This window comes from Rana temporaria, chromosome 5 (assembly GCF_905171775.1).
Source record: "Rana temporaria chromosome 5, aRanTem1.1, whole genome shotgun sequence".
In the NCBI taxonomy this organism is placed as follows: Eukaryota; Metazoa; Chordata; class Amphibia; order Anura; family Ranidae; genus Rana; species Rana temporaria.
The window spans coordinates 92146459-92171405 of NC_053493.1; the positions used below are offsets into that span (position 1 = coordinate 92146459).

A 24947-nucleotide genomic window follows, 5' to 3' on the forward strand; every position below is an offset into this window, starting at 1 on the left:
TCATGGGAAGGGTGATGTACCTGGCTAGGCGCCTAAAAGTTGCTTCAACCACTGGAGCTGTGATCAGAGGGTTTACCCTGCATTCTTTCAATGGGTATATCTTGCCAGCCTCCCACTGACACCTGTCTTTTTGTCAGGTTTTTGCCATTCATCCAGGATAAGTTCATTGATAAAGAGAATGGTATCTGGTACCTTTTTGAGGTTGAGAAAATATCTTTTGACTTTGTGCGGTGCTTCCTCCGCCTCCTGCCAGCCAGTGGCTTCCCTGACTGGTTCCACTAAAGAATAATCAAATCCAGATGCCCCTTCATATTCCTAATTTTCAGAGGAGCTATCCCACTTTTGGGGAGCTCGCAGAGCTCAGTGGTACTTTGCAGCCTCTAAGTCAGGAGCAGATGCATCCAAAATTGTCCCCCGGACGGATAATCTGATTAAGTCCATTACCTGCGCAACGATTTATATAGGCATAGGGCGTGGTCGTCGGGTGATGCCAACCGGTGACCACGCCCCCATATGACCTCACAGTCCCATCATTCCCCGGGATTGTGAGTTCACATGGGGCGTAGTCACCGGGTGGCATCACCGGGTGACCGCGCCCCATGCCTATATAAATTGTTGCACACCGTGCAACCGGCATTACATCGGGACAGAGCGTTGAGTCGAGTCAACATCTCAAGAAGAGAAGAGGGAAGAAGGCGACGAGGAAGACCGGGCCCCCACTAGTAAAAGAGCTGCAAGAAGAAAGCGGTGGTGCCCGTCAGAAGGAAGAAAGCACCGGAGAGCGGGAGAAAAGGCCGGAGAGTTGGAAGAGACCCCCGAAGTCGGAAGAAGACCCTCACAGTCGGAAGAAGACCCCCAGAGCTGCCTAATAAATTACTTTAAAACCCTGTGTAGTGTGTTTCTTATTGACATTTTTTCCAACAGGTGAATGGGTAGGGGTACGATGTACCCCATACTTATTCACATAGGGAGGGGGGCCGGGATCAGGGGGCCCCCTTATTAAAGGGGGCCCCGGATTCCGATACGCCCCCCTGCCTGCAAACCCCAAAACCAATGGCCAGGATTGTCGGGAAGAGGCCCTGTCCTCATCAACATGGGGACAGGGTGCTTTGGGGTGGGGGGGCCACAGGGCGCCCCCTGCCCCAAAGCACCCACCCCCCCATGTTGAAGGCATGCGGCCTAGTTGCGGTTCAAGAGGGGGGGCGCTCGCTCGTCCCCACCCCCTTTCCTGACCGGCCAGGCTGCGTGCTCTGATAAGGGTCTGGTATGGATTTGGGGGGGACCCCTACTCTGTTTTTTCGGCGTAGGGGGTTCCCGTTAAAATCCATACCAGACCTAAGGGCTCATGGAGGGGAACCCATGCCGTTTTTTATTTGAAATTTGGCGTGGAGTGCCCCCTCATGATAACAGCGGCAAGACTTCCCTCCCCTCTCCAAGGTCATCAATTTTGCAGCTAAAACGCAAATGAACCGCTGAACAGCTGATTGAGAACTTGGCAAAGAGAACGGAGCTCAAAAACGCAAGTGTGAATCTGGCCTGAGTGACACAGAAAAAGCAGACAGATCAGCAATGTCCACATTCTTTATCTTGTATACTTATTCCAGGTCCACTACCCAAAGTACTAAGAGGGTTACCATAACAGCCAGGCAACTAGCATTTTCAGAAGGAGACAAGCATGCCAATGTTTATGTTTCTTTCAGGACAAGTTTCAATATTATACCTTATAGCTGGCCATATACATTACGATGTGATTGCACAATCTTCTTCGGATTCACCAAATTGATATAGTGCTTAGCGCTTGTCTAATTAAATATAATTTGAATGGATTGTTTAGTCCTTGGCACTATATATTTTCTGGTAAAGGTCTATGAGATTGTACAAAGGGTGCACAATTTATAATGTGTGTTGCCAGCTTAAAGTGGAGGTTCACCCTAAAAACTCATTTTTAACATTAAAGCCAGCATACTAAGTACATTTACTTTTGGCAGGTCATTTTTTTTTTCTCTGTACATACCTTTATATCCTGATTTTGTTCAGGGCTTCCGCGTTCTGATGACTCCGGGACTGGGCGTTCCTATCCCTGCCTCAGGGTTCCGATGACTGCGGGACTGGGTGTTCCTATCCTTCGTTTCGATGATTGACGGCTTGTGAAACAGGTCCCCTGTCGCACAACGTGCGTCACCAGATTCCCAGAGATAGCCGAGCTGCGAGTCGGCACTATACGGCGCCTGCGCCCGCCGTGTAGAGCTCACTGCACAGGCGCCATATAGTGCAGACTCGCAGCTCGGCTATTTCCGGGAATCTGGTGACACGCGTTGTGCGACAGGGGACCTGTTTCACAAGCCGTCAATCATCGAACCGAAGGATAGGGACGCCCAGTCCCGCAGTCATCGGAACCCGGAAGCCCTGGACAAAATCAGGATATAAAGGTATGTACGGAGAGAAAAAAAATGACCTTCCGAAAATAAATGTCCTTAGTATCATTAGTATGCTAGATCTAATTAAAAAAAACATTTTTTTTGGGTGAACCCCCGCTTTAAAGTGAAACTTTAGTGCTATTATATACAAAATGTAAACGTCAAGAAATGTGGACAGGGACAAGTCAAACAATTTAGTCAATTGGATCTGAAGTTGAAGCTATTTTGGGTGTAATTTGTCCATGATAAACACCATATTAAAATGATAATTGTAATCTACTCTTGCAATGATAGCGATCACACCTCTAAAATTTGAAAAACTTTGTTAAATTTAAATCTGAGATTCATGGTAAGTGACCCAAAAGCACATGAGTGATGAGGCAGGGCGCAGGGCGCAGGGCACAGAATCAGGCATCTTCCATCACATGATGAACCTGAAGGCTTTTCATACACAGGAGGAGGAAACATTAGAACTCTGATTGCTATTACCGTCAGCTGTGATTAGTAGAGTTTAAATACCGCTGTGCTGGAAGGAGAGGAAACAATTCACTTTTTGCAATGCAGGCTGCAGTGGTGAGGGGCTGCTTGGTGCTCAGTGTCTGGCTGATCTCTGCTGCCCAGGCAGGAACACGTGAGTTTGTGTTTGAAGCGTTTTTTTTTTTTTTTTTTTTTAATTAATGGGATATGCTTATTGTTAAAGGGTCTTTCTTTTGAATTGTGTGAGGTAGTTTAAACTATAACAGAATTTCTCGGTTGACTAAAACTGACTATAGATATTGCTCTGGAGTTTACATCACCTATATAGTGTAATAGTGACCATGTACTATATTGGTTCTGCATAGAAAATAGTCTATTCCTGGATATGCAGCATCTTCTCTTGTGAGAGTGTGTGATGGAAACGGAGGTGATCGATAACGGGGGATATTGGTAATAACTCTAGGCTTCCCTGTAGGTAGAAATCACTGCTTTGTATATCCCTTTCTAAATTGTAGATGGCTGTGCCTATATACTTTGCTAAAAGGGTCTCTATTTCAGAGAGCTGGTAATCTGTTTAGGTAGGTCCTTGCGTTTTATGTGGCTTTCTAAATCCTGAAGACTGCTGATAAATTTGTAAGGGTGTGCAGCCAACTTAACAGCACGTGCATCTGTTCTAATTCTGGTACTTTTCAAGTTAAAGGGGAGTTCCACCCAAAAGTGGAATTTCTGCTTTAAGGAATCCTAACCCCCCCATGACATTCCACATTTTGCATGGGGGGGGGGGGGGGGGGGGTTTTGTACCCAGCTCCTGCCACCTAAGCGAAGTTCTCATCTTCTCCATGCCTGCAGTCTTCTGGGACATGGCATAGGTCGCAGCAGATTGCTTGGCTATTCAGGGTGTGCACCTGCCTGTGAAGCTGCAAGCCATCACAGCCCAGTGCCCATACTGGTGGTGTGGGGGGGAGAGAATTGAGTCTTCGGGTGGCCGCATTGCTGGACTGTGGGACAGGTGAGTACTGTTTTAGAAGTCAGCAGCTACTTTTTTTTTTTTTTTTTGGAGCTGCTGACTTTAATGACTGGAACGCTGCTTTAAAAGGGTTGTAAAGGTACAATTTATTTTTTTTCTAAATAGCTTCCTTTACCTTGGTGCAGTCCTCCTTCAGTTACCTCATCCTTCCATTTTGCTTTTAAATGTCCTTATTTCTTCTGAGAAATCCTCACTTCCTGTTCTGTCTGTAACTCCACACAGTAATGCAAGGCTTTCTCCGTGGTGTGGAGTGTCCTGCTCGCCCCCTCCCTTGGACTACAGGACAGTCAGGATGCTCTATATGTTGCAGATAAAGGAGCTGTGTGTTAGTGGGTGTCCTGACTCTCCTGTAGTCCAAGGGAGGGGGTGAGCACAACGCTCCACACCAGGGAAAAAGCCTTGCATTACTGTGTGGAGTTACAGACCGAACAGGAAGTGAGGATTTCTCAGAAGAAATAAGGACATTTAAAAGCAAAATTGAAGAATGAGGTAAGTAAAGGAGGACTGCACTAAGGTAAAGGAAGCTATTTAGGAAAAAAAATTGTACCTTTACAATCCCTTTAAAGAAGTTTTAACATTTTGAGTTTGGATGCTTAAAGTGGAGGTTCACCCTATAAAAAATTTCTAACACTAGATCCAGCCCAGTTCTGCATATACTGCATGACACTGACCCTTTTTTTTTTTTTCCGGAGATATCGTTTAGCCTTAGAATTCACCGCGGCTTCCGGGTAGGGAATCCCGCGGGAGTGGGCGTTCCTATTGACATGCCAATTGATTGACATGCTAAATGACGGTGCACACAGCGCGTCACGACTTCCCGAAGGAAGCTCGGGTCGGCGCCGAAAAGAGCCGAGCCGACCCGAGCTTCCTTCGGGAAGTCGTGACGCGCTGTGTGCACCGTCATTTAGCATGTCAATCAATTGGCATGTCAATAGGAACGCCCACTCCCGCGGGATTCCCTACCCGGAAGCTGCGGTGAATTCTAAGGCTAAACGATGTCTACGAGGGGAAAAAAAAAGTCAGTGTCATTTTATATGCAGAACTGGGCTGGATCTAGTGTTAGACATTTTTTTTATAGGGTGAACCTCCACTTTAAGTGCTATATTTAATAGTTTTGTGCTATAAACAAGAGGTGTTTGTCTTTGGGCCACCACAAGAGCATTTTTTAAATGGCAGATGTTTGGGAAATTTTATATCGTAGTTTAAACAAGGGTCCAAAAAAATTTCAGAAAGGAAGCAAATATAAACTTTACAGCATAAGTACTTGTGCCTTTCGCCAAGTGTCTTTAATAGACTGTGTTTTGCAGCTAATTTAAAATCTGGTTGGCAGTGGGCTGGGTAAACTGTTCCACTAGAATGCCATAAATTCTAGTGATTCTCTAGGTCTAAGTAACTGTCCTAATAGTTTATTTCCAAAAGGTATACTAGTGACTCTAAACTTTCCTCAACTGGTCAGTCTCCACGTGTTTTTTTTTTTTTTTTTTTTATTATATATGGTACATGCATAACTCCTGTGGCAAATACTTGTAATCTGGTAAGACACAACTTGTAAGGGTTGACCAATTCTTTCAGATTCACACATTTGGTAATGCATGTCGGCATCAATCAACCTTTTTTCATGGTTTGGTATATCATGTGCTAACATTGTATTTCCTACAGGTTTCCAAGACATGTCAGAGTTTGGAAGGACTGGCCATGACAATCGCCTTGTACATGGTTGGTCCCCGGCCAGCAGCTCTTGGGATGACGAGCTTTATCCTGCCTGGAAATCTGGTGATCCTAGATGGGAAAACTGTTGGAGAGGTAATATCTAAGCTGTCACCATAATATTTTCATTACTATTTTTACAAGCTTTCAGGTACAAAATACAATGTTTCTTTTTATAGTGGACCTGGCATGACATGTGTTTCTAAATGCATAAGTCTTCCAATGTGAGCACTTCAATGACTACTGCCCAAGAGGCATTACCTTATTGTCTGGGAAAGGCAAAGCCAAACCAGCTAGTCATGCCCTTCTCATGACTTTGCTTTATGTATACTATACTTGTCAGAAACCTAGGTCTGTATTTTTGTTTTTGCCTTACAATTACTAGGACTAAGCTCTCGCCTCTGACTAAAGAGGGTTGGGGCTAGGACACCCTTGGGCAGTTGCGATTTTAGATAGACAGCCATGCAGGGAAAGGCATCCAGGAAGACCCCACATCTGTATGTGTGTAGAAATGTGGTCTCCTATGGCAACAGTTTCTAACACAAGGTGTAAAAGTTCCTACTCTTGTACTTCAACCCACTGAGCTCCCAGTCTCGCTAGATTCCCTGCCACTGAATCCTTTGAGGTCCTCAAATATTCACCATAGTACCTTCCTTAAGCGTCACATGGGCCCCCTGCTTCTCTGCTGGGTACCTAGCTTGGCACTCCAGATGCTTCACACAAGACTGCTCTGCAAGCGTAACCTCTGCTGACTTGATACTTGCTGAAGTTTCCTGATTATTCACCATCCTCGGTTGGTGAGAATTCTGATATTTGCTTCAGCTACTCGCTGTGGTCCCCGGTTATAAGGTGGTTGATCCTGTAGTAGCGAGAGGTTCTCCGGCCGGCAGAACTGTCCATTCTGGCTGGACTGCAAGCCCCAACCCTGCACTGCTCTCCTGGATGCTTACAGCCATCCTGGTGGCACAGACCGCCAATCGCTTGACTCCTCCCAAATATAGGTTCTCCCATCAGGCCAAAGGATTTAAGAAAAGATTTGCTCTTGTATTATCTAATGTCACCAGGTACCCAGCTACCTAGCAGGAGAAGTGCAGCAATTCTAGACTTGGGGTGAACTCAATTGATCCTTAACAATGAGTCAAGGTAACTACACCTGGCAGGTGCATTTAGAGGCAACCCTGCCTAAACACCAGGGTGCTGCACAAAAGATGGGTCAAATTAATAAGTGAAGGGTGGGCAGAGTTGAGGGCTTGGTTGGGGGAAAATCTAGAAACCTTTACCATTTATGTACCAGAAGCATGTCACTGACAAGTGGCCCAGTTATACCTTTTTCATTACATTGATGTCTTTGCTACTGGAATCTGCCTTGACCTAACAGTGTTTTTGTTTTAGGTGGCAAAGTAGTGGCACGTTTGACCAGTGACAGTCCTGCACTGATAGGGTCAAATGTTACATTTTCTGTGGCTCTGCAGTTTCCCAGATGTCAAAAGGAGACTGAAGATGGGGATATAGTCTATCAACGAGGCTGTGCTAATGGTATATAGGTGTATGTTTTTATCCATAACTGTTAAGAGGTAGGGATGGCTGTCTTTCTCTAATCCTACTTTTATTTCAGCTTCCTTTAGTGATCAGTATGTGTATAACTGGACCAAATGGGTACAGTTCTGTAATGAAGGAAACTGCAGTTTTTCGAACCAATTTCCAGATGGAAGACCATTTCCTCACCACCATGACTGGAGACACCATAACTTCATCTACATCTTTCAAACACTGGGTTGGTATCATTCTTAGTTATTCTCTATGTAGATATCATAGAAAATGGCTGGCTGAATTACAGCTTTGACAAGTTGAGGTATGGTTGGGGGGGGTTCTTTTCCCCTGAATCTGTGCAGAGATTCTATTCAGGCTCCTGCCATACTGCACAACCAAGGGCAACTTTCTACACATAGTAATATAGCCAGTCACTTGGCAGCTAGTTTGTATGGGCCTTTTGTGGATATCGTGCAAGTGATAACATTTGGATATGCCGTGTTCATGTGCAAATTGGCTTCAAAGTATTTTCTTCCGATTTCCTGAGGCCCTAATGTTTCTGGGGGGAACTAGACTGAATGCTGTGGGGGGAACTAGCCTGAATGCTGTAAGAGGTTGACTTGCTTCTGAAGGTATTTTCTATATCCAGGCCAGTACTATCAGATGACTGGAAGATCTTCAGTTGTTCTCTCAATAAATACTACAAACATCACAGCTGGTGCACATATGATGGAGGTGACTGTTTTTAGGAGAGGCAATCAAAGACATTACCCTGTTGCTAAAGCAAGTGGCCTGTACATTGTAACAGGTAAGTGAAGATGCTGATCAAAACTTGTCTGTACATATTCTTGGTTCTGGTGACTTGGGAAATGTAGTTATAAATATAACATGCTTTAAATTATCTGCATCCATATGGTGCATCAAAGTAGAGAACACTTAGAATCCTGTCTTTGTGGAACTTCTTCTTTTCTGTTGGCAATTCCTTCATTTTGGTATTGGTGACAACACTGCCTGCCACTATGACTGCAAGAAAGCTGACTTATAACCCCCAAATGGTAATTGTCCACACTCCATTACCACCTCTGGGTTAAAGTGGTGTTGGCCGTACATGTCAAATAAAACCAAAGAATTTCCAAGCTTAACTTGCCAACCAGCCTGTGACCAACTGAATTAACCTGTCTAACAGTATGTGTCAAAAACGGTGGTTTGGTAGCACACATTTGCAAATGCATGCATAAGCTGCAGGCCAAGGCATCCTGCAGACTCTAAATTTGAAGAGTCTCCACAGTGGGAGCACATGTATTCCTGCAGCAATAGTCTGGGGGGAGAAATGCTCAAATATTGAAATATTCTGGGGGGGGGGGGGGGGTTAGAAATGCATGGTTGTCTTTCCCCAGGAAAGTAGGGGGGGGGGGGGCTACCAATGGGGACACTAGTTCTGGTGATTTGGGTATCCCAGTCAATTCTCTATTTTAACTTGCAGAGATCCCCCCCCCCCCACTTTTTTTTTTTCCTTCCTCTAGATTTTGCCTCTAGTTCTACTTAAAGATCATTTATTTTCACACCGAGCCTCCATAAAGATTAGTAATCTGAGGTTTGTTGGGTATTATGTTTTGATACATGTTTGAAGGGTAGCTTTTGCGGGGGGGATTTGCAAATATGGCGTACAATTTCTACACCAGTCCTACTATAATGGTGTTATGCGCTTCAGCACAGATTTCTGTGAAATGCAATGTGGATGTTTGTGTACAGAAACGTAACTTCTTGCATGTATTGGCTCACTGTTTCTTCTTCTCTTCAGATCAAATTCCTTTCTATGTGAACATTTCCCAGAAAAATGACAAGAATTCCTCTGACCACATCTATATCAAAGATTCTCCAGTTTCATTTGATGTTAAAATCCATGATCCGAGCCACTACCTCAACAAATCCATTCTGTCTTTTAACTGGACCTATGGTGATGGCAATGGCTCCTTTGTGTCCAATAACCCAGTCTCCACTCATACTTACACCTTGCTTGGAAACTTCAGTCTGAACCTAACCATCAAAGCTGCCATTCCAGGACCCTGTCAACCCGTTACACCTACAACAAGAGCACCAACTACACAGATGCCAACAACCACCACACCCCATACAACTACAAACACAACTGGTAGGTGTGTGTGTGGTTTGTAATTGTTTTGCTTCTTAAGTGTGTTCTTATGCAACAAGGATTAAAATAACTGTTTTGTCCAAAAGGTAACATCACAGAAGTGCCACCCTTCATAACTGGGACCTTTCCACTAACTACAGAAGAACAGAATACCCATGCTATCCCCACTACCCATTCAACTGTACTGACAACTACCTCTGTACCTGGGTGCTTTATCTACAGATATGGCTACTATAATGCAAACATTACAGTTGTAGGTAGGTGGAAAGCATTCAGATCTTTTTCATGGATTAGAATGTGGCCTAAGTGTTTAACTTATATATTTTTTTTATTTAGATGGCATCCTTGGTATGAATATTATTGAAATGAACACCATCCAAGTGCCCTCCCAGGCTGACAATTCTGTAATTGATTTTGTGGTGTCCTGTGAAGGCAGGTAGGTATGGGGCATTTGATGTTTAGATGGGTTGAGATGGAATGGGGCTATACTGCAGTCTACAGTGCTGCTTTTCAATTGCAGGATGAATCTGCCCCAATTGCTTTCTTCTACTGGCATATTCCCTTGCATCAGAGCTACATGTGGAGTGACAGTGCACAGTATTGACAGCACAATTATACTAGTTCACTGCAGGCAAACTAGGGTTTCAGTTTGGCCCCCAGGACATCTTCTTTGCCTAGGCTCCCAACTGTCCCTGATTTGGAACCATTTCCTTCTTTGTCCCTCATTTTGGTCTGATCTATATAGTTGTATACAAAATGTACTACTCTATCAAAAAGTGTTTCCCAGTGCTAAACCTTTCATCCAATTTCTAAATGGCTGCATTTGTAAATTCCAATAGAGATGAATAGTAGTGGTAAAGCACTGGGGGGGGGGGGGGGGCCCACTTTATTGGTTAAATCTGCAATTCTCCTTAAGGGGGGGCATGTCCTATGCTTGCATACTTTTGCTAATAGGTATCCCTCATTCCCATCTCAGAGTTGGGAGGTATAGACTCCTGTTCTTCAGTATTCTAATAATATTGTTTGTCTTCCAGCATGCCTACAGATGCCTGCACAATTGTTTCAGATGCTTCTTGCATGATTCCTCAGAACATGGTATGTGATCCAATTCCAGCTTCAGACCAGTGCCTCTTGACCCTACGAAGAACATTTGCAGAACCAGGATCCTACTGTGTCAATATTACCCTAAGTGATGATGCAAGTCTGGCTCTTGCCAGTACCCTGGTCTATGTAGATGCAGGTAATAGTAATGTGGTGGGTGTAATCTTAAAACTGGAGGGGGGGCACGATTGACCTTGCTGTGTAGAGGGGTTTGTTGGTGAAGCCGTGCAGACAGTACTGGAGCACACTGACTAGTGTTATGCAGGACAATAAGGCTAATTGGTAGCTAGAGATGCATTAAGGGCCCAATGAAGGCAGTTAGACTTTAAAAAAAAAAAATGAGCTTGAGTATTTGCAAGCGAGACCAGTTGGGTGAAGAATAGGCTTGTGCATTTTACCAAGGCAGCTAAATGACTTTGCATGGACACTCATTATGCATTTGTTTCTAGTATGCTATAGTGCAGGTACTTAAAGCATTATTCCAAAACACATTACCATTTGTTAAACTAAGAATAAGCTCCAGCATGTTCAGAGCCCACCAGGAAGTTGGCACTGCGCTAATCGCTGGCAGTTAGACATTTCCTGCTCTCTGCAGCTGCACATTGGGACAATGTCTCACTGCATGTGATTAGCACAGCGCTGACTTCCTGGCAGGCTCTGCATGTGGGCACTGAACACGCTGGAGCTCATCCTTAGTTTTAACATGTCCCAAGACCTGAATCGGAACTGCATGTCTTGGCTAGTTCACACCAGTAGTCTTTAGCGTCGAACACTGGCCATTATGAAGTGTTAAAATACCTTCCCAAGTTCAAATCTGCTACTTTACAGCTGTAGTCACAAGGATTGTGACAGTGCATGCACACGGGTAGCTTTGTGGCACCTTACTTCCTAGACATGTGAAAGGTGATGTATATGACCCAATAGGACCAAGGATACAGCGCCATGGCAAGCACTACCTTGCATAAATCAGGAGGACAAGCTAGCAATGCTTTATAGGTATTTAAGACTAGAAAATCCTACTTGTGCCTTGAGGTATAAGCCTAAAGCTTTTTCTCTTCTAGGATCTGGAACAAAAACAACCTCTGTAGTCCTGGCTATATTTGGATTGGTGGTCCTTGTTGCAGCAGTGGCTGGTGTTCTTCTGTACAGGTGAGTGCTTCAGCTCGGGGGGGGGGGGGGGGGGGGGTTTTGTACAGACTTGATGGCATAGCTTGCCTTCTTGAGATGACACAATGGACTGGTTTCTGTAACTAGTAGCTAGTAAGACTAGCTGATCTTTAGAAAGGCATTGGCTTTCCCTTCCTAGTTTAATCTTGTACTACGTCTGCACTACCCACCTGACTGACATATTTGCTCCTTTTACCTAATCTTATTAGCCATGCATGTAGATCGTCTGCCAATAACAGCAGTTCAGTCTAAAATGAAGGGCCACTGCCATCTCTTGTCTAGGCTCAATACTCTGGGCTGTGCACCTTAGGATTATACAGCAAGTATCTTTACTCAACACTAGCCTTTACTTCAAATGTGTGGTGCCAGCCTCACCAGTGGCATACAAAATGTGTTGGGCTACACTAGCACCTGTGAGTTAATGCTTTTCACACATACTGTACCTGGGTCTGCAGACCTTGAACCCCCTGATGCCACTCTGAGCTGTAAAAAAATGGGAGCCTAAACTAGAGCTTACCTTAACCGCTTAATGGCCAAGCCTCTTTCTGACACTTGTTTACAAGTTAAACAGGGTTTTTTGCTAGAAAATTACTTGGAGCCCCCAAACCTTTTCTTTTTTTTTTTTTTTGGGGGGGGGGGGGATACTTTTTATTATAAAATAAAATTGGGCTCACTTTTTGTAACAAGGTAATGCCGTGTAAATTGATACCCAACATGTCACACTTCAAAGTTGTGCCTGCTCGTGGAATGGCAACTTTTTTTTTTTTTTACACCCGTAATCTCCATAGGCGACGTTTAAAAAATATTCTACAGGTTGATTTTTTTTTTTTGTTAGAGGTCTAGAATTGCTCTACCAATCGGTGATGCCTCACATGTGTGGTTTGAACACCGCTTCCATACATGGGTGCTGCTCACGTATGCATTCGCTTCTGCACACTGACTTTTAATAAAACTTGTATTCCTATTACAAGGAATGTAAACATCCTTGTAATATATAAAAAGCATGACAATCTCTTAAATATGAGATCTGGTGTCAAAAAGACCTCACTCGTCTCTATAGTATGAAGGTGGGGGGTAATTTCCCCCACCTCACTCGTCTCCATACCCAGCCATCAGAAGGACGCAATCGTCGATGCCGACTGCTCTGGCGGGAGGGGGTCCCCCTCTCCTGGTGATGCTGCCGCAGAGACCACTTATATTGGAAACTGAAATATTCAGGTACACTTGATGGTAATCTTTACAGATTTTCTGATCATGGTATGGGAGAAAATAAGAATTGCATGGTCACCTGCAGCTTTTAAACCAACTGAACTTTTATCTCTTAGGAAATACAAGGAGTACAAGCCCATCAGGAATGCAACAGATGGAAGCGGTGGCAGTCAGATCAGTGTGTACTTCAGACAAGTCAAAGATGCCTTGCTTCATGGAAACCACAATGAGTATGATCCACTGCTGAAAAACAAATCTGGAATAATCTAACTTGCTGCAATGCCCTTGCACTGTTTAAACTTGCATGATCTTGGATACTGACTGTAATGGTTTGTTAGATGGGGTATAATAAAATATGCTCCCTCCTTTAAAATTATGTGTCAGTTTTTTTTTTTTGCGCAAAGAGTTGTGTGGAAAATCTTTAACTCACCATGCCTCTTGCTAAATTTGGAATGTCTACTTTCCAAAAAATGGGTCATTTTGGGAGGTAGTTGTAACTTGCTGGGTTCACACTGGTAGGACACGATTGTTTTCGACTTTGCCCTGCGGAGTCTGACTATGAATCTTTAGGGGAAACATGCCAAAACCTGGCGTAGGTTCCCCCTCAAACCATAACGGACCCTTCGGTCTGTATCACCCCCCTGCAGACCCAAGCACACAGGTCAGGAAAGGGGGTGGGGATGAGCCATGTTACGGGGGGCGTGGCTCAAGTCCTGAGATGAACAAATAGAAATTTTCTGGAATATACATATTTCTAATTTTTTTTTTTTGCCTAAAATTAATGACCGGAAGGTAGACAATAGTGTAATGATTCTGTTGAAGGAATTAAATAGGTATTTACTAGTTTATCTATATCACCTCCGGTGTTCTAGTTTCTGTTCTCTCATTCACTTCCTGGTTTGTGGTGCTCGTCCATGTAAGAACTACATTTCCCAGTATGCATTTCAGCACGCCCAGTAATTCACACCACCTTGAAGTCTCTAACGCGTAGAGAGCGTCCTGCCGCACAGATGTAGTTCCCAGGAGGGGGTGAGCACGTCACTGACCACCGCAGTAAAGCCTCCCATCACGGTGGTGAGTAACAATCAGACAAGCAGGAAGTGAACAGAGAAGAAATGGAGCAACTTTTGAGCAAAAATGAACAATGAGGAAGTGAAAAAAAATGTCTCCAGGTAAAGGATGCTTGTTATGAAGAAAAAAAATGTTTTATCTTGTACTGGAGTCAGACCTTAAAGTCCCACCTGGGGGTAATTTGCTTTTCTTTTCTAAACTACCAGGGATGTGGTCACTCTTCCAGTCCAGGGACCTATGACCCCTCCCCCCCCCCTTTTTCATATGAAGAGAATTTTTTTCCTTTACAACCCCTTTAACAATCAGCAGATATTCCAAACATCTGGTTTGACTTCAAACATCACAGCACCAAGGTTGTTATGGTGTCTGGATGATTGAAGCGCATTATTGTAATCTGAAATGCTTCAACTCACCATAATGCAGAATCGGCAGCCCTGAGCGTTTCACTTGTCACATCGCCTCCTTGCACCAAGTGGCATCACTAAGGATGGTGTCTTCTCCCCTCACAATAACCCCCCTATGTAAAATGTATTGGGATGCCTGCCTTTATGCACACATGAACTTCCATGGCATCCCAGCCTTATTCTGTAGGGTTAAAGCGCATGTGCCACGGGAACAAAATATTAAAAGCCAGCAGCTACAAATACTGCAGCTGCTGACTTTTAATATTGGGACACTTACCTGTCCTGGAGTCCAGCGCCGATCGCAGCAGAGCACGAGCGATCGCGCGTCACTCTGCTGCTCCCCCCGCCATCCACGCTGAGGGAACCAGGAAATGAAGCGCTGCGGCTTCACTGCCCGGTTCCCTACGGCGCATGCGCGAGTCGCGCTGCGCCCGCCGATTGGCTCACACGCTGTGTGCCGGGAGCCGAGTGTTCCCAGCACACATCGGGCGAAAGACGGAATGCCCGTCTTTTGCCCGTAGCGTGTGGCCGGAAGTGGGTGCAAATACCTGTCTTTAGACAGGTATCTGCACCCCCCTCCCCCCTGAAAGGTGTCAAATGTGACACCGGAAGGGGGGAGGGTTCCGATCAGCGGGACTCCACTTTAGGGTGGAGAACCGCTTTAATTAAGTTGGCACACCCTTTGCAGCTATAACTGCTTCAACCCTTCTGGGAAGGCTGTCCACAAGGTTTGGGAGACTGTCTATGGGAATGTTTGACTATTCTTCCAGAAACGCATTTGTGAGGTCATTGGTGTTGGATGAGAAGGCCTGGCTCCCAGTCTCCGTTCTCATTTATCCCAAAAGTGTTGTATCAGGTTAAGGTCAGGACTCTGTGCAGGCCAGTCAAGTGCCTCCACCCCAAACGTGCTCACCCATGTCTTTATGGACCTTGCTTTGTGCAGTGGTCCAAATCATTTGGAGGGGGGGGGATTATGGTGTGGGGTGGTTTTTCAGGGGTTGGGCTTGGCCCCTTGCTTCCAGTGAAGGGAACTCTTAAGACATGAGCATACAAAGACATTTTGGATTTTTTATTTTTCAATGCTCCCAACTTTGAGAACAGTTTGGGGATGGCCAACATGACTGTGCACAAAGCAAGATCAATAGACATGGATAAGCGAGTTTGGGGTGGAGAAACTTGACTGGCCTGCCTCAACCCGACAATCTTTAAGATGAATTAGAGGAGACTGCAAGCCAGGCCTTTTCAGCCAAAATCGGTGCCTGACCTCACAAATGCACTGCTGGAAGAATGGTTAAACATTCCCATAGACTCCTAAACATTGTGGACAACCTTCCCAGAAGAATTGAAGCTGTTATAGCTGCAAAGGGTGTGCCAACTCAATATTTAACCCTATGGACTATGACTGGGATGCCATTAAATGTCATGTGTGTTTGTAAAGGAAGGTGTTCAAATACTTTAACAATATAGTATTTATCAGGGGTCTTCAAACTACGGCCCTCCAGTTGTTCAGGAACTACAATTCCATCATGCCTAGTAATGTCTGTGTTACAATGCCTCATGGGATTTGTAGTTCTACAACAGCTGGAGGGCCGTAGTTTGAGGATCCCTGGTATATATGAACAAATACCTTGAGCAGAGTGCAACGGATCTGGAGAAAAGGAAAAAAGAAAACTAAAAAAAAAAAGGTGAGGGGCAGGGGTTTGGGGGGAAAAAAATCAGGGAGGCCTCATGGGGGTCAAAGCAGGCAAAAGGGGCCAAAGATAAGGGCCCCAGCAATCAGAGTAAATTCAAATTTACCTAATAGTACACATTGAAAGACAATTCATCAATGATGATCCTGAACGGATGCAGGAATAGAGGGCCCCCCAAAGTCCATGGATAAACACCAAGGGGACACGGTAATAAACAACCAAAATATAAAAAAAATTATATGTATGTTCCAGAATGGCTCAAACATCCATCTGCTGTTAGTCACTAAAATAAAAGTGGCTCTGAAAACTGACCTTATTTTCACTTTGCTCAACCAAGTGGAGAGGGAAGGGGATAAATATGAGCAAAAGATTCAAATGTTGTTAAACCAGACTAATAACTCTCCAGAACTCCTCTGATGGGATGATTGAGTAGAGATCCAAATTGACATCACAAAAGAACTTGAAAGTACAATCCCCAACTAATCCTAACTAGGACCCTGTCCAGCAGTAACTTAAATAAGCAAAGCAGGAGGAGAAAGGTAGCCACAAGCCCCCCCCCCCCCCCCAAAAAAAAAAAACAGGTGGTTATCCCTTAAAGGGCAGAGAATGCTGTTCTGCAGTTTAGACTATACATCTTCCCAGCTATCTTCTGGGCTATCTCTGCCAGGGATTGGCTAAAACAGTATAAATATTCATGCTATCCATTTGCCTTGCTCCACATCTGTGTTCCAGAACAACACACATTTTTCTATAAGGGAGGCAATCAACAATGCTCCAACCTGTCTAGGAGGGTGCTACCTTATGGGGCCTTAAAAATCAATAGCACTCTGAAAGCTGTAAGGGAAAAAAGAAAACGTACCAACAGAATTGTAAAAATGGTCTGGTCACCTGAATTTAAAAGTGGAGCACAGGGCCTGGCAGTAAAGTGTTATGTACAGACACTGATTGAACTCATCCCCATGGAGAATTACATTTTCTAGCACGGTGAGCTATGCTTCACCTTCTGCTAAGACTATCCGCACTTGGGGTATGGTGTCCAGTTCTGCTTATCAATCCTCAGGAAGGATGTGTTGGAGCTGGGGAGAGTCCAGCGACATTAGTAAGGGGACTGGAGGACCTTGGTTACGAGGAAAGACTACAAACATAAAACGTATTCTCCCTGGGGAAAAGAGTCCTCTGGCTTTCTGATTACTCCCTGAAACTATTCAGTTTCAGGGAGTATAGAAAGACACGGGCTACGTAATCAAATTGTAGGAGAAGCCGTTTAACCTTAACCTCTTCAGCCCCGGAAGGATTTGCCCTCTTAATGACCAGGCTATTTTTTGTGATACGGCACTGCGTCGATTTAACTGACAATTGCGCAACTCTGTACCCAAACAAAATTGACGTCCTTTTTTACCCACAAATAGAGATTTATTTTGGTGGTATTTGATCACCTCTGTTATTTTAGAGCAAGAAACAAAAACCACAATGTTGAAATAAAACTTTTTTTTTTTTTACTTTCTGCTACAATACATATCCCCAAAAAAATAAAAAATAAATTATTTAGGCATCAGTTTCGGCCGATATTTTTCTTACTGGTAATGGCAGCGATCTGCGATTTTGAAGCGGGACAGACATTGCACTTTTTGGGGACCAGTGATATATTACATTGATCAGTGCTATAAAAATGCACTGATCAATTTAAAAATTACACTGGCAGGGAAAGGGTTAACATTAGGAGGTGATCAATAGGGTTAACGGTGCTCCCTGGGTGTGTTCTAACTGTGGGTGGGATGGGCTCCCTGGGACATGACAGAGATCACTGTTCCCGATCACTGGGAACAGAAGCCCTCTGAAATGACATTAGGCAAAACGGGGAATCGCCTTTTTTACATAGGCAGTTCCCAGTCTGCCTTTGTACACAGCAATCGCGGGTCGCCAGCGGACATTGAGTCCATGGAACACATGGGCTTGCTCCTGTGGTGCACCTGCTATCCTCCTTGCACGGACCGACGTACACCTACAGCGGTTTGCGCAGGAGAGCCGACCTGCTGCCGTATCATAAAACAAAAGAGAAAATATTTGGACAGCCGCACTCCTGGAAAAGATTCCTGAATTGTCCTTTAATGGTAGAATGGAATACACTACAATCCACAGCAAAAGGTGAAAACGGGATACACAGCTAACGTTTCACACTAATACTCAGTGCTTACTCATAGCTGACTATACAGCTCATATAGTCAGCTACTCGTATCATGACGGCAGCTGATACGTAGGGTTTTTTACTCCGAGTGGTAAGGCTGTGGTACTCTCTTCCACAATCTGTGGAATCACATTCACCTAAGTGATGGTCAGTAATATGATCAAAAGGTAATCCATGTCACAAAGACATAGCCCAGAACCAAACAAAACAACCAAAACGGAAAGCACAAAACCGCCAAAAGCAACCACTTCCCTTTTAGTACATCACTTCCTCTTTGAAAATATATTTATAGACAATGATTTACTGTAATCAAATTTATGTTTTCTACATGTTTCGCTGTGTGGCTTCTTCAGGAAAGAACGTGACCATTCATTTGTTAGATATAAGGATCTATAATCAGTCAACTTTAATTGTGCAAGGGACAAAATGAAATACAAATTACAGACATACCCCGATTTAAGTACACTCACTTTACATACACTCGCGAGTAAGGACATACCCCCGAGTGTATGTAAAGTGCCTTACAAGTACTGTACAGACATTTTACAGCCGCAGTAGGAGGAGCTGAAGTTCCGAGAGCATAGCCCACCATGTTCCAGTGTGCCCCTGACACCCCCACTACAGCCCCTGAGACCTCAACTACAGCTCCTGACACCCCACTACAGTCCCTGACCCCCCCCCCCCCACTACACCCTAGAAGTGAAAAAAAGGTATTGTTTCACTTTAAGTACATTTTTGTTTTACATGCTCTGGTCCCATTGTGTACTTAAAAGTGGGGTATGCCTGTAGTACATCAAATATAAACATGTATTGTCTTTCTATATACATATGGCTAAATTTCCACATATGGTGAGTAGCATCTAAGCAAAAATCCATGTTTAAAGCCAATAGTCCATGACCAACTTAGCCAGTGGGTTCTCTTGGTGACCACAATAGATGGTGCAGTTCAGAAACCATATACAAGGCAGGAAGTCACCAGCATTCCAGAAATTTTCTTTTCATATATTTTATTGCACAGACAGCATCAAATAAGTCAGAGTAGTTGACATTTGTGGGCTTTACATAGTCCCTTCCTTAGGGAGGTATAATGACAGTTTGCCACTGGAGTCCTCTTCCACGACGACATCACGGAGCTGGTGAATGTTAAAAACCTTGCGCTCCTCCAGCTTCCATTTGAGGATGCCCCACAGATGCTCAATAGGGGTTAGGTCTAGAGACATACTTGGCCAGTCCATCACCTTTACCCTCAGCTTCTTTAGCAAAGCAGTGGTCGTCTTGGAGGTGTGTTTGGGGTTATCATGTTGGAATACTGCCCTGTGGCCCAGTCGCCGAAGGGAGGGGATCATGCTCTTCTTCAGTATGTCACAGTACATGTTGGCATTCATGGTTCCCTCAATGAACTGTAGCTCCCCAGTGATGGCAGCACTCATGACACTCCCACCACCATGCTTCACTGTAGGCAAGATACAATTGTCTTTGTGCTCCTCACCTGGTTGCCGCCACACACATTGGACACCATCTGAACCAAATACATTTATCTTGGTCTCATCAGATTACAGGACATGGTTCCAGTAATCCATTTCCTAAGTCTGCTTGTCCTCAGCAAACTGGGGGCTTTCTTGTGCATCATCTTCCTTCTGGAATGACAGCCATGCAGATCATTTTGATGCAGTGTGCGACATATGGTCTGAGCACTGACAGGCTGACCCCCATCCCCTCAACCTCTGCAGCAATGCTGGCAACACTCATACATCTATTTACCAAAGACTACCTTTGGAAATGACGCTGAGCACGTGCTTGTTTGGTCGACCATGGCGAGGCCTGTTCTGAGTGGAACCTGTCCTGGTAAACCGCAGTATGGTCTTGGCCACGTGCTGTAGCTCAGTTTCAGGGTCTTGGCAATCACCTATAGCCTAGACCACCTTTATGTAGAGCAACAATTTTTTTTTCAAATCCTAGAGTTCCTACAGATCCTAGAGTTATTTGCCATGTGGTGCCATGTTGAACTTCCAGTGACCAGTATGAGAGAGAGAGAGAGAGCGATAACACCAAATTTTACACACCTGCTCCCCATTCACACCTGAAACCTTGTAACACTAACGAGTCATATGACATTGGGGAGGGAAATGGCTAATTGGGCCCAATTTGGACATTTTCACTTAGGGGTGTACTCACTTTTGTTGTCAGCGATTTAGACATTAATGGCAGTGTGTTGAGTTATTTTGAGGGGACAGAAAATTTACACTGTTATACAAGCTGTAGACTTACTATTTTACATTGTAGCAAAAGTGTCATTTCTTGAAAAGATATAATAAAATATTTACAAAAATGTGAGGGGTGTACTCGCTTTTGTGAGATACTGTATATACCCCAGTGTAACCCCTCACAACCAAAGTGACAACTGTCACTAATCCTAATGATATCATAAACCTGACAGAACAAGTAAAATGTACCTACAAATAAGTATAAAATAAACAACAATACACCCCTGCAAATGCAACACAACACAGTAAAAACAGGACCTGGTAGTTGCATTGTGGTACACTGCACAGCGGGTCTGTCAGCCTGTACAGTCTACTTTATTTGTTCATTAGTGTTCTTTTCTGAATGAATGGCATCCCTACACACCACACAGAGTGGCTTGCATTAGTGTGCATCATGTTAACATGTAGTAAAATGCAGCAGTTTACTGCTGATTAAAACAATGTATAGATATGAATTCAGTCTCAAGACATTATTTCTGCAGGACAGACCCTGAGAAATCTTTTTAGAATTCATGTTTAAAAAAGCAGATTTCTTAGTATATTTTGTAAAAAAAAAATATATATATATATATATATATATATATATATATATATAATATGCATGTGTGCAGCCATTTCTGCTTATTACATAAACAGGCTCTGCTTCCTTCTTTATAGTTCTACATGGGTTGTACTTTACTACTTCTTTTCACAATGCATGACTATGGGTGTGCACTCCTTTCTATTTAATTCCCTGTCCAAAGATGTTAACCACTTCAATACATGGCACTTATACACATTCCTTTTTAATAATTTTATTCCCACAAATAGATCTTTCTTTTATTGGTAGTTCACCACTGGGATTTTTATTTTCTGCTAAACAAATAAAAAAAGACCGATTTTTTTTTGTTTTGTTTCTGTTAAAAAACGTTGAAAATAAGTAAATTTTCTCCTTCACTGATCGGCACTGATGGGCACCAATGGGGTGGTCCCAATGAGGTGGCACTGATGGGTACTAATATGCAGTACTGATTGGTGACACTGATATGCAGCACTGATGGGCACACATAGGTGGCACTGATGGGCACTGAAAGGCGGCACTGATAGGGGGCATGGATGGCCACTGATGGACATTGATGGGTGGCACTGATAGATGGTTCTGATGGGCATCACAGATTGGCAGGCATTAGTGTTTCATATTGATTTTTCATAACTTATGGGCACTGATTGGTATCCATTTCGGGCATGGGTGGCATAACTGGTGGTCACAAGTGGTGGGCATCCCTGGGGGCATCCCTGGTGGTCCAGTGTGGGCATCCTCGGGGGGCTGCGCTGATAATCAGCGCAGACCCACCCTGTCAGACGAGCAGCCGATCTGCTCTTTTCTACTTGCATCTGACAGACATGAGTAACATGATGTATTTGACCATTATCTTCATGGGAAGGGTGATGTACCTGGCTAGGCGCCTAAAAGTTGCTTCAACCACTGGAGCTGTGATCAGAGGGTTTACCCTGCATTCTTTCAATGGGTATATCTTGCCAGCCTCCAACTGACACCTGTCTTTTTGTCAGGTTTTTGCCATTCATCCAGGATAAGTTCATTGATAAAGAGAATGGTATCTGGTACCTTTTTGAGGTTGAGAAAATATTTTTTGACTTTGTGCGGTGCTTCCTCCGCCTCCTGCCAGCCAGTGGCTTCCCTGACTGGTTCCACTAAAGAATAATCAAATCCAGATGCCCCTTCATATTCCTAATTTTCAGAGGAGCTATCCCACTTTTGGGGAGCTCGCAGAGCTCAGTGGTACTTTGCAGCCTCTAAGTCAGGAGCAGATGCATCCAAAATTGTCCCCCGGACGGATAATCTGATTAAGTCCATTACCTGCGCAACGATTTATATAGGCATGGGGCGTGGTCACCGGGTGATGCTACCCGGTGACCACGCCCCCATATGACCTCACAGTCCCATCATTCCCCGGGATTGTGAGTTCACATGGGGCGTAGTCACCGGGTGGCATCACCGGGTGACCGCGCCCCATGCCTATATAAATCGTTGCACACCGTGCAACCGGCATTACATCGGGACAGAGCGTTGAGTCGAGTCAACATCTCAAGAAGATAAGAGGGAAGAAGGCGACGAGGAAGACCGGGCCCCCACTAGTAAAAGAGCTGCAAGAAGAAAGCGGTGGTGCCCGTCAGAAGGAAGAAAGCACCGGAGAGCGGGAGAAGGCACCGGAGAGCAGGAGAAAGGCCGGAGAGTTGGAAGAGACCCCCGAAGTCGGAAGAAGACCCTCACAGTCGGAAGAAGACCCCCAGAGCTGCCTAATAAATTACTTTAAAAACCTGTGTAGTGTGTTTCTTATTGACATTTTTTCCAACAGGTGAATACCCCATACTTATTCACATAGGGAGGGGGGCCGGGATCAGGGGGCCCCCTTATTAAAGGGGGCCCCAGATTCCGATAAGCCCCCCGCCTGCAAACCCCAAAACCAATGGCCAGGGTTGTCGGGAAGAGGCCCTGTCCTCATCAACATGGGGACAGGGTGCTTTGGGGTGGGGGGGGCCACAGGGCGCCCCCTGCCCCAAAGCATCCACCCCCCCATGTTGAAGGCATGCAGCCTAGTTGCGGTTGAAAAAAGGGGGGCGCTCGCTCGTCCCCACCCCCTTTCCTGACCGGCCAGGCTGCGTGCTCCGATAAGGGTCTGGTATGGATTTGGGGGGGACCCCTACGCTGTTTTTTCAGCGTAGGGGGTTCCCGTTAAAATCCATACCAGACCTAGGGGCTCATGGAGGCGAACCCATGATGTTTTTTTATTTGAAATTTGGCGTGGAGTGCCCCCTCATGATAACAGCGGCGAGTCTTCCCTCCCCTCTCCTCTCCAAGGTCATCAAATTTGCAGCTAAAATGCAAATGAACTGCTGAACAGCTGATTGAGAACTTGGCAAAGAGAACGGAGCTCAAAAACGCAAGTGTGAATCCGGCCTGAGTGACACAGAAAAAGCAGACAGATCAGCAATGTTCACATTCTTTATCTTGTATACTTATCCCAGGTCCACTACCCAAAGTACTAAGAGTGTTACCATAACAGCCAGGCAACTAGCATTTTCTGAAGGAGACAAGCATGCCAATGTTTATGTTTCTTTCAGGACAAGTTTCAATATTATGCCTTATAGCGGGCCATATACATTACGATGTGATTAAACAATCTTCTTCGAGTTCACCAAGTTGATATAGTGCTTAGCGCTTGTCTAATTAAATATAAGTTGAATGGATTGTTTAGTCCTTGGCACTATATATTTTCTGGTAAGCCCTGGTTCACACTGGGTACGATTTGGAACGATTTGAGATGCGATTTGACATGTCAAATCGCATCTCAAATCGGCGGCAATTGTCGGCAATAGCACTGTCCTAATCAGTGCGACGCCGCATCTGCGATTTCAAAAAGTAGTTCCTGTACTACTTTTTGCGATTTCGGGCAAAATCGCGGCCACGAAATCGCGGTAAAATCGCACATTTTACCGCGATTTTGAATTCGCAGCAGTGTGAACCTAGGCTTAAGGTCTATGAGATTGTACAAAGGGTGCACAATTTATAATGTGTGTTGCCAGCTTAAAGTGGAGGTTCACCCTAAAAACACATTTTTAACATTAAAGCCAGCATACTAAGTACATTTACTTTTGGCAGGTCATTTTTTTTTTCTCTGTACATACCTTTATATCCTGATTTTGTCCAGGGCTTCGGCGTTTTGATGAATCTGGGACTGGGCGTTCCTATCCCAGCCTCAGGGTTCCGATGACTGCGGGACTGGGCGTTCCTATCCTTTCGTTGGATGATTGACGGCTTGTGAAACAGGTCCCCTGTCGCACAACGTGCGTCACCAGATTCCCAGAGATAGCCGAGCTGCGAGTCGGCACTATACGGCGCCTGCGCCCGCCGTGTAGAGCTGACTGCGCAGGCGCCGTATAGTGCCGACATCATCGAACCGAAGGATAGGAATGCCCAGTCCCGCAGTCATCGGAACCCGGAAGCCCTGGACAAAATCAGGATATAAAGGTATGTACGGAGAAAAAAAAAATTACCTTCCGAAAATAAATGTCCTTAGTATCATTAGTATGCTAGATCTAATTTAAAAAAAAATTTTTTAAGGTGAACCCCCGCTTTAAAGTGAAACTTTAGTGCTATTATATACAAAATGTAAACGTCAAGAAATATGGACAGGGACAAGTCAAACAATTTGGTCAATTGGATCTGAAGTTGAAGCTATTTTGGGTGTAATTTGTCCATGATAAACACAATATTAAAATGATAATTGTAATCTCCTCTTGCAATGATAGCGATCACACCTCTAAAATTTGAAAAACGTTGTTAAATTTAAATCTGAGATTCATGGTAAGTGACCCAAAAGCACATGAGTGATGAGGCAGGGCGCAGGGCCCAGGACACAGAATCAGGCATCTTCCATCACATGATGAACCTGAAGGCTTTTCATACACAGGAGGAGGAAACATTAGAACTCTGATTGCTATTACCCTCAGCTGTGATTAGTAGAGTTTAAATACCGCTGTGCT

The 24947-nt window shown here is 44.5% G+C and overlaps 1 protein-coding gene across 1 annotated transcript; it reads left to right on the forward strand.

Moving 5' to 3' along the window:
* The first annotated feature begins 2929 nt into the window (after positions 1–2929).
* Positions 2930–13160, forward strand: LOC120940172 (protein QNR-71-like). The gene is made up of 11 exons (XM_040352858.1): positions 2930–3048; positions 5581–5724; positions 7021–7164; positions 7244–7402; positions 7808–7966; positions 8960–9310; positions 9397–9567; positions 9647–9746; positions 10345–10550; positions 11473–11560; positions 12904–13160. Exons 1-11 carry the CDS (start codon positions 2976–2978, stop codon positions 13055–13057), a joined length of 1749 nt encoding a protein of 582 aa, XP_040208792.1. The 5' UTR covers positions 2930–2975; the 3' UTR covers positions 13058–13160.
* The last annotated feature ends 11787 nt before the right edge of the window (positions 13161–24947 follow it).

Bases quoted from the DNA above. Each gene is read 5' to 3' on its own strand.
- LOC120940172 (XM_040352858.1), top strand. From the start codon at position 2,976: ATGCAGGCTGCAGTGGTGAGGGGCTGCTTGGTGCTCAGTGTCTGGCTG. The intron at 5,725-7,020 runs GTAATATCTAAG...TTTTTGTTTTAG, and splicing joins ATGGGAAAACTGTTGGAGAG to GTGGCAAAGTAGTGGCACGT. The intron at 9,311-9,396 runs GTAGGTGTGTGT...TTTGTCCAAAAG, and splicing joins TACAACTACAAACACAACTG to GTAACATCACAGAAGTGCCA.